The sequence below is a fragment of the Phyllostomus hastatus genome, unplaced genomic scaffold, assembly GCF_019186645.2.
Source record: "Phyllostomus hastatus isolate PE091 unplaced genomic scaffold, TTU_PhHast_1.1 phas_scaffold_397, whole genome shotgun sequence".
In the NCBI taxonomy this organism is placed as follows: Eukaryota; Metazoa; Chordata; class Mammalia; order Chiroptera; family Phyllostomidae; genus Phyllostomus; species Phyllostomus hastatus.
The window spans coordinates 3,023,466-3,039,109 of record NW_025334029.1 but is presented as its reverse complement, the minus strand read 5'-3'; the positions used below and the strand labels follow the sequence as shown (position 1 = coordinate 3,039,109).

The 15,644-nt window shown below is 36.2% G+C and overlaps 1 protein-coding gene across 1 annotated transcript in view; it reads right to left on the bottom strand.

Annotated features, from left to right (window-relative positions):
* AFF2 (AF4/FMR2 family member 2) overlaps positions 1 to 15,644 on the bottom strand; it is a 572,513-nt gene that overhangs the window by 524,510 nt on the left and 32,359 nt on the right. The window contains exon 3 of the mRNA XM_045820496.1: positions 12,851 to 13,712. Within this exon, the coding sequence (XP_045676452.1) occupies positions 12,851 to 13,712 (862 nt within the window). The remainder of the gene's footprint in view (positions 1 to 12,850; positions 13,713 to 15,644) is intronic.

Here is a 15,644-nt window from a genome sequence, read left to right as displayed (position 1 = left end):
ACATAGAATAGCCTAATGGATAAGAAATCATGATCCACATATATGCTGCCTATAAGACATGCACCTCAGAACAGAACACCTACACAGACTGAAAGTGAAGGGCTAGAAACAAATATTCAAAGCAAATTGACAGGAAAAAAAAAAGGCTAGGGTAGCAATACTCCTATAAAGCAAACTAGACTTCACAACAAGGACTATAAAAAGAGACCCAGAAGGTCACTTCACAATACTCAAGGGAAGAATCCTTCAAGAAGACATAAACATTGTAAATATATATTCACCCAACATCAGAGAACCCAAACATATAAGGAAAATGTTGGAGGGCTTCAAGAAAGATATTGACAGCAACACAATTAGAGTAGGAGATTTTAACATCCCACTGTCAAAAATAGATAGATTTTCCAAACAAAATATCAACAAAGATATTTTTGCATTGAACAATGCCTGAGATCAAATGGAATAACATACACACACACACACACACACACACACACACACACACGGAACATTCTCAAAGGTAGACCACATTATAGGACACAAAGCAACACTCAAAAGATTCAAGAAAATTGAAATCATATCAAGCACTTTCTCTGACCACAAGGGACTGAAACTAGAAACCAACCTCAAGGAAAAAAATTCAGAAACTCTCAAACTCATGGAAATTGAATAGCATACTATTAAAGAATGAATGGATTAATAATAAGATCAAGAAAAAAACCAAAAAGTTTTTGGAAACAATAGAAAATGAACTCGCTATAATCCAAAACTTATGGGACACTGCAAAGGCAGTCCTGAGAAGGAAATGTATAGCAACACAAGCCTAATTAAAAAAGAAATATTTCAAATAAAGAATCTAGTCCTACAGCTACAATATCTGGAAGAACAGCAACAAAGACAGCCTACAGCAAGAAGAAGGAGTGAAATAACCAAGATCAGAGCAGAATTACATAACACAGAGACTAAAAGCACAATTCTAAGGATCAATATATTTTTAGGACCATAAGACACACCTAGGTTTTAGAGGAGAAAAATAGGAAAAAAATTGAAGCAAAAAGTGTGGTAAAATATTTAATAACCTGTGACCTAACTCCACCGCCACCCCCCACCCCACTGCGAGCCAGGTAAGCTACATTCAGACTATAAGATGCACCCCCCTTTCCTCCCAGATTTGGGGGGGGGGAGTGCATCTTATAGTCCAAAAAATACAGATCAACAAATTCAGGAGATGGTTCTTTAAAAAGATAAACAAAATCAACAAGTCTTGAAGAAGCCTCATTAAGAAGGAAAAGAGAGAAAACCCAAATAAGCACAATCAGAAATGAAAAGGGAGAGAGTAAAACTGACACCACAGAAATACAAAAAGATTGTAAGAAATTACAATGAAGAATTATATGCCTAGAAACTTGAAAACTTAGGTGAAACGGATAAATTTCTAGAAAAATGTAATCTTTTAAAACTGAATGAACAAAAAGCAGAAAACCTCAACAGAACAATAACAGCTAAAGATATTGAAGCAGTAATCAAAAAACTTCCAGTACACAAAAGACCTGAACAGGATGGTTTCATGGGAGAATTACACAAAGCATTTAAGGAAGAGGTAATCTCTATCCTTCACAGACTATTTTTAAAAATCCAAGAAGAGAGAAGTCTCCCAAACTCGGTTTATAAAGCCAGCATCATCCTAATCCCCAAACCAGATAAAGACACAACAAAGAAAGAAAACTATAGGCGAGTATAATTGACGAACATAGATGCTAAAATCCTCAACAAAATACTTGCAAACTGCATCAAGCCATACTTTTAAACGATCATACAGCATGATCAAGTGGTATTCATCCCAGGGATGCAAGTATGGTTTGATATTCACAAATCAATAAACATAGTACATCACATAAGGAAAGACAAAAAAACCCATGACTGCATAATAAAAGAAGACAATCATTTGATAAGGTACAACACCCATTTATGATAAAAAAAAAACACTCAGCAAAGTGGGAACAGAGGGAACATCCCTCAACATAATAAAGGCCATATATGAGACACCTACAGCCAACATCATACTCAATGGGCAAAAACTAAAAGCTAAATTTTTACACCCACTAAGATCAAGAACAAGACAAGGATGTCCATTTTTACCACTCCTATTCAACATAATATTGGAAGTCCTAGCCACATTAATCAAACAAGAAAAAGAAATAAAAGACTTCCAAAATGGAAAGGAGGAAGTCTTTGGCATTGTTTGCAGATGGCATTGTTTGCAGATGACATAGTAGTGTACATAGAAATTCCTATAGACTCCACCAAAAATCTGCTCAGCCTAATTAAGTGAATTTGGCAAAACAGTGGGATACAAAGTCAATATTCAGAAATGAAAGTCATTTTTGTACACCAACAATGAAATATCAAAAAAAAAGAAATCGGGAAAAAACATCAATTTTGCTATAGCAACAAGAAATATAAAGAACATAGGAATAAACCCAACCAAGGAGGTAAAAGACCTGTACTCACAAAACTACACAACACTCAAGAAAGAAATTAAGGAATACACGAACAAATGGAGGCATGTACCATGTTCATGGATTGGAAGAATTAATATCATCAAAATGACTATACTACCCAAAGCAATTCATAGATTCAATGCCATCCCTATTAAAGTACAAATGACATAGTTCACATATACAGAACAAACACCTCAAAATTTACATGGAACCATAAGTGACCCCCAATAGCTGTGGCAATTTTGAAACAGAACAAAGTAGGAAGGATCACAATACCTGATATCAAACTGTATCACAGGCCTCTGTAATCAAAACAACCCAGTACTGGCATAAGAACAGACACAGAGACCAGTGGAAAAGAATAGAGAGCCCAGAAATAAACCCAAGTGTCTACAGTCAATTAATATTTGACAAAGAAGGCAGCAGCATAAAATTAGAGTGAAAATAGCCTCTTCAAAAAATGGTGTTGGGAGAGTTGGACAACTATATGTAAAAAAATGAAACTCAATCACCAGTTTACACCATGCACAAAAATAAATTCAAGGTGGATAAAAGACAAATATAAGTCATGACACTATAAAATTCCTTCAGGAGAACATAGGCAGAAAATCTGAAATATTTCATGCAGCAATACTTTCAATGATATGTCCCTTAAAGCTAGGCACATAAAGGAAAGAATAAACAAATTGGATCTCATAAAAAAATTTTCTGCACCTCTAAAGAAAATAGTACTAAAATGAAAAAAGAATCAACTGTATGAGAAAATATATTTGCCAATGATATCTAGGACAAGAGTTTGATGTCCAATATATATAAAGAACTCACATGACTCCATTCAAGTAATACAAATGACCCAATGAAAAAATGAGCAAAAGATCTGAAGAGGCACTTATTCAAGGTGGTCATACAGAGGGCCAGAGACATATGAAAAGATGCTCAGAATCACTAGCCATCAGAGAGATGCAAATTAAAACCCCAATGAGTTGCCACCTCACACCAGTGAGAATGGTCATCATAAACAAATCAACAAACAACATGTGTTGAAGAGGATGTGGAGAAAAGGGAACCATAGTGCAATGTTGGTGGGAATGCAGACTGCTGCACCCACTGTGGAAAATGATGGAATTTCCTCAGAAAACTAAAAATGGAACTGCCTTTTGACCTGGCAATTCCACTGCTGGGATTATATCCTAAGAGCCCCTAAACACCAATCCAAAGAACCTATGTACCCCAATGTTCATAGCAGCACAATTTACAATAGCCAAGTGCTGCACACAATTTAAGTGTCCACCAGTAAATGAGTGGATAAAAAACTATGGTACATTTAGACAATGGAATACTACACAGCAGAAAGAAAGAAGAAGGTCCTACCATTTTCTATAACATTGATGGAATTGGGGAGCATTATGTTAAGTGAAACAAGACAGGAGTTGAAAGACAATACTATATAATTACACCTTCAACTGGAATCTAATCAACAAAAGAAAAAAGCAAGCAAAATATAACCAGAGGCATTGAAATTAAGAACAAACTGACAGTTACCAGAGGGGAAGTGGGAGGGGATGGGGGAAAAGGGGGAGGGCTCTCAGGAACAACTATGAAGGACACACGGACAAAACCCAGGTAGGATAGGATCAGGGGAGTGGGGGGGATGGCTGGTGTGGGGGTTTTATGGGGGGGAAAGGCAGACAACTGTACTTTAAGAACAATGAGTTTTTTTTAATTAAAAAAAAGACTGGTACATTTTCATAATACAATACTACACAGCAGAAAGAAAGAAGGAACTCCAACCTGTAGTGACAGCATGGATGGATCTGGAGAACATTATGCTAAGTGAAATAAGCCAAGCGGTGAAAGACAAACACCATATGATCTCACCTGTACATGGAACCTAATGAACAAAATAGGCAAGGAAGCAAAATATAATCAGAGAAATTGAAATAAAGACAAACCTGACAGTAATCAGAGGGGAGACGGGAGAGGGATAATGGGGAAAACAAGGTGAAGGATCATCAAGGAACATGTATAAAGGACACATGGACAAAGCCAAAGTGGGTAGGAGTGAGGGTGGGAGGTGGGGATGGGTGGGGTGAGGACAGTGGTGAGGGGAAAATGGAGATGACTGTACTTGAACAACAATAAATAAAAAACAAGTTCTGGACAGCTAATATGCAGCCATGTTCCTGTAGTTAACAATACTCTAGTGAATAGTTGAAGTTTGCTAAAAGAGTATGTTTAAGTGTTCTTAGCACACATACAAAATACAGTAGCTATATAAGATATGTTAATTACCTTTATTGTGGAGACATTTTCTCAATTTATATGTATTTCAAAACAAAGTTTTGTGCCTGAAACATACACAATTGTTATTGATAAATTATACCTCAGTAACGTTGTAAAGAACAAGATAATATATGTGAAAGCACTTGTAAACTATAAATTATAAAGGCTAGGTTTTTAAATGTAACCTATATTATAAACTCTATTTGGTAAAAAAAAATCATAGCACTTTTTAAAAAGATATTTAAGAGACATTGAAATAAAGAACAAACCAAAAGTAACCAGAGGAGTTGGGGGAGGGGAATAATGGGGGAAAGAAGGGAAAAGGTCATCAAGGAACATGTATAAAGGACCCATGGACAAAGCCAATGTGGGGAAGGATAGTTGTGGGAGGTGGGGGTGGGTGGGGTAGAGGAAAGATGTAGTGGGAAAATGGAAACAACTGTATTTGAACAAAAATAACAAAAGAAAATACATCAATTAAAAAATACTGAAGAGATTACAACAGCCATAAAAACTTTTGTAATTCCTCCCTAAAGCCCTTCATGTTCACTATTTGGTTTGAAATAATATGGTTATCTACCTGTTGATTTTTCTTACTCTTTAACACAGAATATGAGCAGTCTGTTTTTATGACTAGCTCAGAATGTATTAAGCTAATCAATATATCCATTGATATAACAGTATGATTTAGAACACAGTTAACAAAAGCTTATCACTTCACTGCATGCTGAACCTGTCAAAATATTTTCCTAGAAATAATTTGAAAATAGAAATTATCTGTCTTTCATTATTCTAGTGGGTGGTGACAAAAATATTAGAAGGCTATTTTCCAAGTCCATATCTTAGCATTTACTATTGAAATGCTGCATATATTTATCTTTTTTAAAAATGAGTTTGAATATAATAATACTACAAGATGAATTGGTATCTAATCCCAAAAGGAGATCTAATTCTAGTTTTCCCATATTTACCTAGTGTTAAAATTTTCTCAACTATTCTAAAGGGATGGTACTGAGAATCATGCAGGCCAGGCTCATATCCCTTCATACTAGTCTAATGCCCATACTCTTGGAGGTGTATGAGTGAGGGAGGCAATGGCCAAAGTTACTTTACAAACAATGTGGTTTTGGGCTTCATCATAAAGCAATAGCACACCTTTAGAGATTTTCAACTGGAAGAAACCTCACCAATAAATTAGTCTAATCTCTCCATGAAAGAAAAAGCTGAGAGAGTTAAAATCTCTCTCAAGTTCACAAAGCAAGTTCTGGCCAGAAGAGGAACTCACATCTCAGTAGACACCATCCAAACTATACTTAGTAATCAATACACAATATGTTTCCTCACATAAGATTTACTTTCAGCTATCTCATAAAGACTTTCTAAAAGTCTTAATAAATAGTGATGTTTTTAAGATGCTCAATATCATCAATCACCAGGGAAGGGCAAACCAATACCAGAATGACATACCACTTCATATGTATTAGGATAGCTAGAATCAACACATCAGATGGTAAGTGTTGGCTGTGATGTAAATACATTGCTGCCATTGTAAAGTGGTGCAGCCTCTTTGTAAATACAGTGTGGCACTTCCTCAAATTATTAAACATAGAGATACCATATGACCTATCAATTCAATTTCTAGATACATAACTAAGAGAAATAAAAACATGTTCACACAAAAATAAAACATTTCATTAATGATGACTTAAATGTGCATAATATGAAAATTGAAGTGGTTTTTTTCTGTATAAGAATAAATCAATCTTTTGACTTCTTTCCAACCTCAAAATGTTAAAACTGATATGGGAGGCAAAAAGCAAAGAACACCAAGACACTTGCACTGAAACAAATTAATCTAATTCATTTAAAAAAATGGAATATTGAAATACCTGACATTGTTTCAGGATGCTGATTGCTAGAATCACTTCCATACCACTTTGAAAAGAAAGGAAATACACACACAAATGAACAGGACTTGAGGAAATAAGGAGGAAACAAAAAGCACAGGTATTTGGATAATCTTTACTAAACCAAAGTTGAGATCTATTCCTGAGTTTGACTAGAGCTAATGAGAAAACAGAAGGACAGGAAGTAGAAATATAAGGACTCCCAGGGAAGGAGAGCATGGTTTAGAACAACCACTTCAGAACAGATTTACAAAGAGCTTAGGGAAAACATATTCAGGAAAAGCTGATGCCTACAGACCAAGAAATTAGATGTGCTTTCTTATAAGGGAGTACCAAATACAGGAGTTTAAAAAAAATACTGCTAGAATTGGTGAGAGAAATTCATTTGAGTTCCTAAGTCATCACCCGTGAAGCCATTGAGAAAGTGAAGCCTTGACTTCAGCATCTCAATCTGGCTGTGACATTGCCTGAGCAGACAAGACACTTAATAATCTGCCTTTGGAGACTTATCTCACTTTGATCCTACAAACATACAGCTTCAGACAAACTGGCCTGTCCTCAGAATATCCTTGCATGTTCTCACTTCCCCTTTCTTTAAATCTTCACTCAATGATATGTTTATTGATTTTAGAAAGAGAGGAATGGAGAAAAGGAGGGAAGAGAGAGAGACAAAGACAGACAGACAGAGGCAGAGACATCAATTTGAGAGAAACTTTGATCAGTTGCCTCTCATATGCATCCCAACCTGGAATCAAACCCACAACCTAGGTAGGTGCCCTGACTAGGGATCAAACCCACAACCTTTCAGTGTACAGGAAACTCTCCTATACACAGAACTACCTGGCCAAGGCTCATCTCTATTTTTGTATTTACCATTCTATTCACCCATCACTAATTTGTGCATAAATGAATTGTACTTCAGACCCTTTTAATTTATTGTAATTTTACCCAGTTTTCAAGGTCAGGTTCAAAATTTATTCCATTATTATCCACGAAGCTTTCCAGGGTTACTTCTGTGCATGGTGAAACAGCCCTATGATTGTAAGGATTGTCTCAGCCATGCCCACCCAAAACACTTTTCCTAATCACCACAATGTGGCAACTTCAATTGAATCCTAACCTAGCATCTCAGACCTCTCCATCACAAAGAGTTCAGGGCTCCCTATTCTACTTGTATTATTAATTATCCTTTTCAGATGTTCTGTTAGGGCCACTCTGTTCAGGGAAACACTAAAAATTGGGAGATGAAGAAGTGTGATAAAGAAAATAAAGTTTAATTATGAATGAGATGAAAGAGTTGGGATAGTCAAAAACCACAAACAAGTAGCAGCCACTGGTGATAGACTGAAAGAGGATATACAAAACTTTCTGGATCCCACACTTTTATGGAATAAATGCTAAGGTCAATGCCCCTGCCAGTGCCCTAAAACTATTAAAACATTCAGAGGTATCTCCATTCATTTCCAATGGGGTTGAAATTAGATGGGTTATAGCCTTAGACTGAATACTATTTTATTTCCCTAAGAATGTGTAAATAAGTGTAATATGCATCAAGTGAAAAATGCTTAGCATGGGCTCTACAAAGCAGCACAATAGACTTCTATTCTTTGGTTTCTATATGCTCTACTGGGCACATCCAGCCCGTGAATGGTAAGTTCCCAACATTCTCTGCAATTCTCATACAAGGGATCTGAGCTTCTTATCTACTTCATAATAAATAAAGCTAATGATACTCACAATGTTCACTGCATAGGATATAAAGCAAAATAGTCACAAATGTGAGCAATAACTTTTCAGCTTGTTGACAAAACTAGTCACTAAAATAAGCTAAAGCCAAATGCCATGAATCATATCAGTTCCATTAAACATTTCTGAGATACTCAGAGTTTTGAGGGTATTCATGAAAACTATTGACTTAGGATGGAGACGCAATACATGTTATTAATCTTTTCATTTGTATGCAGTTATCTACTTCTCAAACAATACTAATAACAAATTGCACCAAAATGCAAACCTATCTATACCAGAAGATTCTCCTCCTATTGGCAAAATAAACAAGACATCTGTAATAAAACCATGTAGAAAGCTACATTTCTTAACAAATCCATTTCCTAATAAAACACCATCTGCAAGCAACCCTCAGTTTCCACTTGTTATATAAATAGGTCTTTTACTGTTTTCAAATATAGTTGCCAGAAAATTTTTCTAAGCCCCTCGGTAGAAGACATCAGTCTATTTTTGGTTGCCTGGAATGATAATAAATTCTGTAATACTAAGTTTTTTACACAAAAAATTATTTGTTTAAAAAGCATTCTTCTATTTAGAAACTAGCATTTTGCAGTAAAGTTGGTTAGACATCTAGTATCCTTAGTATTGGTACAGAAATTCTAAGAATCAGGGAAATGTTTCAAGGATAGGATATAATTGAAATTTCTCCATTATACACATAAGCATAGACACATAAACATGGGTGCACACACATGCACATTTCATTTTTATAATAGTTTATGATCTCTCAATTCACAAATATAATCATACATTATTTGTATATCTTAGTATCACATCTTAGCCTTTTGGCTAAGATCAAGTGTATTTGTACATTTTAGAATACTGTGTTTCCTGATCATTCACTCCCCACTCCTCCCAAATACATTTAACTAACACATATATCAGCCTCTTGTCACTCAAACCAGGGTAAGAGTTGGGAATGCTAAAAAAAAAAATACAGTGGCTACTCTCCTGAGAAGCCTTTTTTAGTAATAAAATAATGCTACTACTCCTTAAAGGTAACTACTTTGACTAGGGACCTAGAACTCAATGATTAGAACTCTTGGTGCCAGGGACTGGGGCTTAAATGTAATGATAAGTGTTTTTTGAAAAGTTCATTAAGATTTAATAAGGTGAATTTCCAGACTTGATCAGAGTTTTAGCCACATAAATGCTATTTTGTTCAAAGCTCCATAATGTTCCACCCTATCTATACTTACACCCATGTTTTTTAATAGATTTTATTGATCATGCTATTACAGTGGTCCCATTTTTCCTCTTTTGTTCCCCTCTTCCCTGCACACCCCCTCCCACCCACATTGCCTCACCTTAGCTCATGTCCATAGGTCATACATATAAGTTAATTGGCTTCTACATTCCCTATACTATTCTTAACCTTCCCCTTCACCTATGTTTGATCTACACCTTTCTAACCTCACACTTCCTTTCCCTCTGTTTTTGGTTTTCACATTACCCTTAGAGTCTGTTTATTCTTATGACTTTAGGGTGCTAAGCTTCTCTTTACCCACCTTTTATGTGCTTCCTTGAAACCTATATTTTAAAATTAGTTCTTCCTTCAATGATCTCTTATGATGACTTTATCGCACCTGGCTCATTTTTCTACAAGGCTCTACCAAAGCCTACTTGTTCTGTGCATCACTGAACACTATGTTCAGTGTGCATATGTTGTTTCTTGGATCATCATCTCTAGAGTTGACTGCTGAGACTCTGGAAATGTAACTCTCAATGGTGTATCATAGCATTGAGCAAAAACATGAAGTCATTTCTGAATCAAGGTCAGCCATTTTGTGAATGTATAAAAGAGAGGATTACAACAGAATGGATCTCGTGGGAACTGTTACCTGTCACTCCACTAATGAGGTATGCACAAGGCTGACAGACCTATTAATGGACCATTGTTATTTCTAGACCAGTCCTGGTTGAAGGCACTGCTGTGTAAGGAGGGAACAATAGCGGATACCAGGGCAAGTGCAGAGACAAAGATGATATCCAAGCCTCTCATTATACTCCTCTTTCAAAGCCAGTTTCTTCTTGGTTTATAAGTATTACAATTCTGTATTAAGTCATCCAGTGGAAATTGGGATCTGGGCTTCCAAATGCTGTTCAGAAGAAGAGTGAAATAAGATACAGGAAGACAGAGTATAAATAAAATGTTTAATAGAGGATGGATTTTCTAGCAAATGTTTACCTTTGTTCATGTTATTTGATTAATATTATGGCTTAGAAAACGTAATCAAGTAACCATTTTTGAAACTAATTCATTTGACAAACATTCATTGAGTATTTTTTTATATGTCAGGTATTTGCTAGGCACTCAGGATACAGAGAAGAATGAGACATACCTTACTCTCAAGGAGCTCAAAGTTTAGTAGCAGAGACAGACATATAAGCAAGTATAATACAATGAAAAGGGTGCCCATCAAGGACACTGATATATATATATGTATGTATATATATATGTATATATATATATATATATGTATATATATATAACACAGAGGATGAAAGATATGATATGGATATGGATAGATATAGATATAGATAGATAGATATAGATATAGATGATGATATAGATATAGATGATATAGGTATAGATGATATAGATATAGATACAGATATAGATTAGATATAGATATATAGCACTAGATGAGCCCAGAAAAAGTGGTTTTTATTAAGATTGGGAAAATCGGGGAAGCTTTCATAAAGTGACAACTGAGTAGGCTTGAAAGAGAAACAAGACTTCACCAGGAAGACAGGGTAGAGTAGGAAAAGACACTGTATGCTGAAAAGACAGTAAGTACAAAAACAAGGAAGTACAATACATTATATAACAGGAAATTACACATAGTTCTCTAGGGCTAGGATTTCATCTGTGTATGAAGAAGTGGTAAAATATGAAGTCAGAGAGAGAATATCTTTGTATGCAGGACAAAGAACTCTGGACTTTTTTCCTGGAAGTGATGAGAAGACATTGAAGAATCCAGAACAGGGAGTGACATGACCAGATTTTCCCAGTAGATTAGCCTTTATGGAGGATGGTTTGGAAGTGAGGTAAGACTAGAGGGAGACAGACACAACAAGAAGAGCTATCACAGAAGACCAGGTGAGAGATGCTCAAGGGTACTTCTGAGGTAGTGACAGTGAAGAGGTGACAGATGGGGGAGATATTTAGGAAGAAGCTTGACAAGACATTGAATTATACTAAAAGCAAAACTGCCTCAGAAATGAAAAAAAATTAAAAACATGCATTCAGAAAATACAACCAACAGCCTAAATCTCCCTTTACTTTGTGTTCTCATCATTCTCTGAAATCACCCCACCTACTGAGTATGAACAAAGGAAGAAAAAAACAGAGGGCACATATGGTCAGACTTCTCTAATTCAGATACCACTAACTTGGAATCTCCAACAATATAGACTATCCGTGACTCTTATTAAGAATTTCAACCTACTTTCTTCTTCCATGTCTTTTTGAGCTTTTAGTCACCAGTAACAGGAATCCTGTCTAAAAGCAGTGGCTTCTTCCAGCGCTTAAGGTTAAGTAGGTAGTAGCTTACATGGTGGTATATGAGGGGCACCCAATATATGTACCACACCAAGCAGTCAGAAGGCCTGAGATCCAATCATTAGTGATTTGTTCCTTAAAGAGAGGCTTTGGTCCCTCAGGACTTCTCTTTTACAAGGCAATAATTTCTGAGATGGGTAGAGCATTTAGTCTTTCTAAACCCAATGTCATTTTGGTTGAGCATAATGTCTTTGGCTTTCACAGGAGGGCTCAAGGTAGTATAAGAGTAGTATAAGAGGGCTATATAGATACTGGTGAGAGAAGGTGATGCAAAAGGGAAGACTAAGGAGTATGGAAGATAACATAAGATCTTACCAAGGAATAGCCCTGCAAGCACTCAAGAAGCCAAGGTTATTAAAGAAGCCTTCTACTTCAGGTTCCAGCAAATCACCACTGGCACATTCTTGTATATTAAGGAACTTTTGTGTTTTATGTTTATTATATGCTATTGGCTAGTCAAGACCTATCATGACTCACAATCTTTTCATGGCCTCACATTGTTTATGACCAATTTAAATCTGCAGTACATAATACTGAAAATGTATTGTCTGGAATTACTTCATAATCCGACCTTTCATTCACTTAGAGTGACCTTCTCTTTTGTCATTCCAAATTATGAAGTTTTAACTCTATTTGCAGAGTGTTAATCAGTCAAGTCACAAGTGACAGAACATCAAAACTTAGACTTTGAGATTGAAGAGTCTCATTTATTGCTTGAAAAGGTAAACAGAGCTGCTTGTGAACACTTGATTATAGAGGCTAGAGCAGTAAACTAAAAAAAAAAAAGTAAAACAAAACTTAAAAATTACTTACTTCACTTGTCTGGAGAAGTGTAAACTTTGGTAGTTTAGTCTTTGAAATGGTTGTACTGGGTTTTCCATCCAAGAGGGATCCAAATGACAGATTTCCAAAGCTATTATCAAATTTAATAGAAGGTTTCAGTGATGGAGAGATGTCTGGTGTCTGGTCCTGGCCATCCATGGGTCTGACATATGCAGTTGATTTTTGTTGCCCCATGCTTGTTTTGCAGTAAAGCCCTGGTGGGAAGTTTTGAACTGAAAGGCCACTGCTGAGAGCCAATAAAGAGGATGCAACTAAAGGAGACCCAGGTGCTTGCACTGAAAATTTAGATTCTTCTGGTGAGTTGGATTGAAATATTTCTTTGAATGTATCACCTGCACTGCATTTGAGACTACTGTCTTCCTTTGCTGATGGGTTTGACTCTTCAACTGTTCCAACTTGAGGCTGTTCAGCTGGGTCAACAAAGAAGTCTTCCATTCTAGCTTGGGGCTGGTCCTGTGAAGATGGCTGCATCTTGTTTGACTGACTACCTGCCTGGGTTGCCAGTAGAATGCTAGTGTTATGACTACCTCGTGGCCAGTCAGGGTTTGATTTCCTGTTGTGTATTAGAGTTGAGTTCAGTATCACAACAGAAGGTGGAGGCATTGGTGCTGGGGGGTGAGTGTTATCCTGGTAAGGTGGAATCATTTGGTTCTTTTGTTCTGGGAAAATACTTGGTCTGTTTTTGTTGATGGAAGCCTGGGGCACAGAATTCTTTGGGATTCCCACTAAATGATTCTGATTAGAATGGTTAGTTAACAAATCCTTCATTTCATCATAGTTTCCCAGTGTGTTCTGAATTCGGTTGGCAAGTGCATCACCTTTGTTTGTCTAAAATAACAAAAAGATGGGGGTGGGAGGAGAGAGAATGAATAGGTTTGTGTTTCCTAATGTTTATGTTTCAAACATGTTCTAAGTAGGCTAGCATATAGGGTTCTCTGAATTCTTATGCTGCTATAGAATTTCACACTTTTCATGTGCTATCTAAGAAAAAAATCAATAATGCTATTGAAATAGCCTCTTGGAATGAGATGGTTGGTTAAAGTTTGTATACTCCTGGCCTGTCCTTAAAAATGCTCATTGGGAGAAGGTATTAAATCACTTCATTTATGAATTTTATTAGTCAAATAACTAACTTTAAGTCAGATGAGCTGAACTGTTATATTCTATGTTGTGATTCACAACTTCTGCTTACTGATCATTGGAATTATAAAGGATCATTTGACTTGTAGATGTTCTTGGCATGTTAGCCCTTTGCATTACATTATACCATGACAGAGGCTTAGCTCGTTAGATAAGAAAGTCAGTTAAACTATAGTATCATAAATATTTTCAGTTTAGAAAAGGCATGGGATTAAGTAACAGCTAACTGAGCTAATTTATGACTAAAGCAAACCTAATCCCTTTTAATCAAAGAAATATAAATTACTGGTGTCTACTACATATTCTGGGGACAATAGTGTTTACATATTGATGATTCATACTTGTTTATTCTGAAATGGTAGCTAAGGAAAATCAACAGTGACTCAAGATTTCCTTTGTCTTTTCAATTATTTAGAAAATTTATTCAAGGATTTAGCCTTGACTGGTGTGGCTCAGTGGACTGAGTGCTGGCTTGCAAACCAGGGTCACTGGTTCAGTTCCCAGTCAGGGTACATGCCTGGGTTGCAGGCCAGGTCCCCAGTAGGGGGTGTGCAAGAGGCAACTGCACATTGATGTTTCTCTCCCTCTCTCTGTCCTACCCTTCCCCTCTCTATAAAAAATAAATAAATAAATAAATATTTTTAAAGGAATTTTAACTGTTGTTTAAGTAAATCAAAAATCAGATTTCCAAAGCAATGTTGGCAACTGAATCATTCTATGGAGAGCCAACATACTAGCTCTACTATTCCCTATAACATATACCAATCTTATTTAAATGGCTGTGATCATTTTAAAAATAGCTAACTTTCTACATATTTTTTCTAATATAGAAAGCACAGCCTTTTATAACTAACATTGGCAGGGAGTTATATACTTGGAAATTACTGATGAAAGCTCAGTTTTTCAACTTCAAAAGTGAGTTTTTTACTCTCTTTACCTGCTTAAGATATTATCAAAATAAGATGTTGAATTCAGAAGGGCAAAATACTTCTTAGTGCCTAGGCTATACTCTTCTGGCCCAAGATGTTGGAATAAAACAAGGTTACTGTCACTCATGAAGGCATGTGGCAGTAGGGCAACTGGATAGAGAAGACACCCACCATATGTAACCTTTATATTCTGGAAACCAAAAGCTTGTTTTCCATGCACAGGAGTGAGTAACCACCTCCCCACTGGTACAGACTCTACTGAAGGTAGATGTTTAACATCTAAGATTTCTCACATGCCTTTACCACAGCCCAGTATCCTAGTGTACACAGAGAGTATGCTGATCTGAAATTTAGTCTAAACCTAGGTTGTATGATTGTGTGCTGTTTTTTGTATGTGAAGATGGGAGAATATGGAAATGAATGGAGAGTGAAGTGCCAAAAACAGATTAAATCACCCAGGGAAAAATGTAGAATGGGAAGATTAATGAGAACCCTGGAAAATATCAACCTTTGACTAAGAGAAGGAGAGGAGCCAGAATAAGATACCAGGTAAGAACAACCAGAGAGGGATTCAAACTGGAAACTTTGGGTTCATTATTAGCATGATCTCCATATATTGTATATAGTATTCAACTCGTACCATGTGTTAAATCATAGAAGAAACTTTCAAAAAATTAGGGCAGTTTAGAAA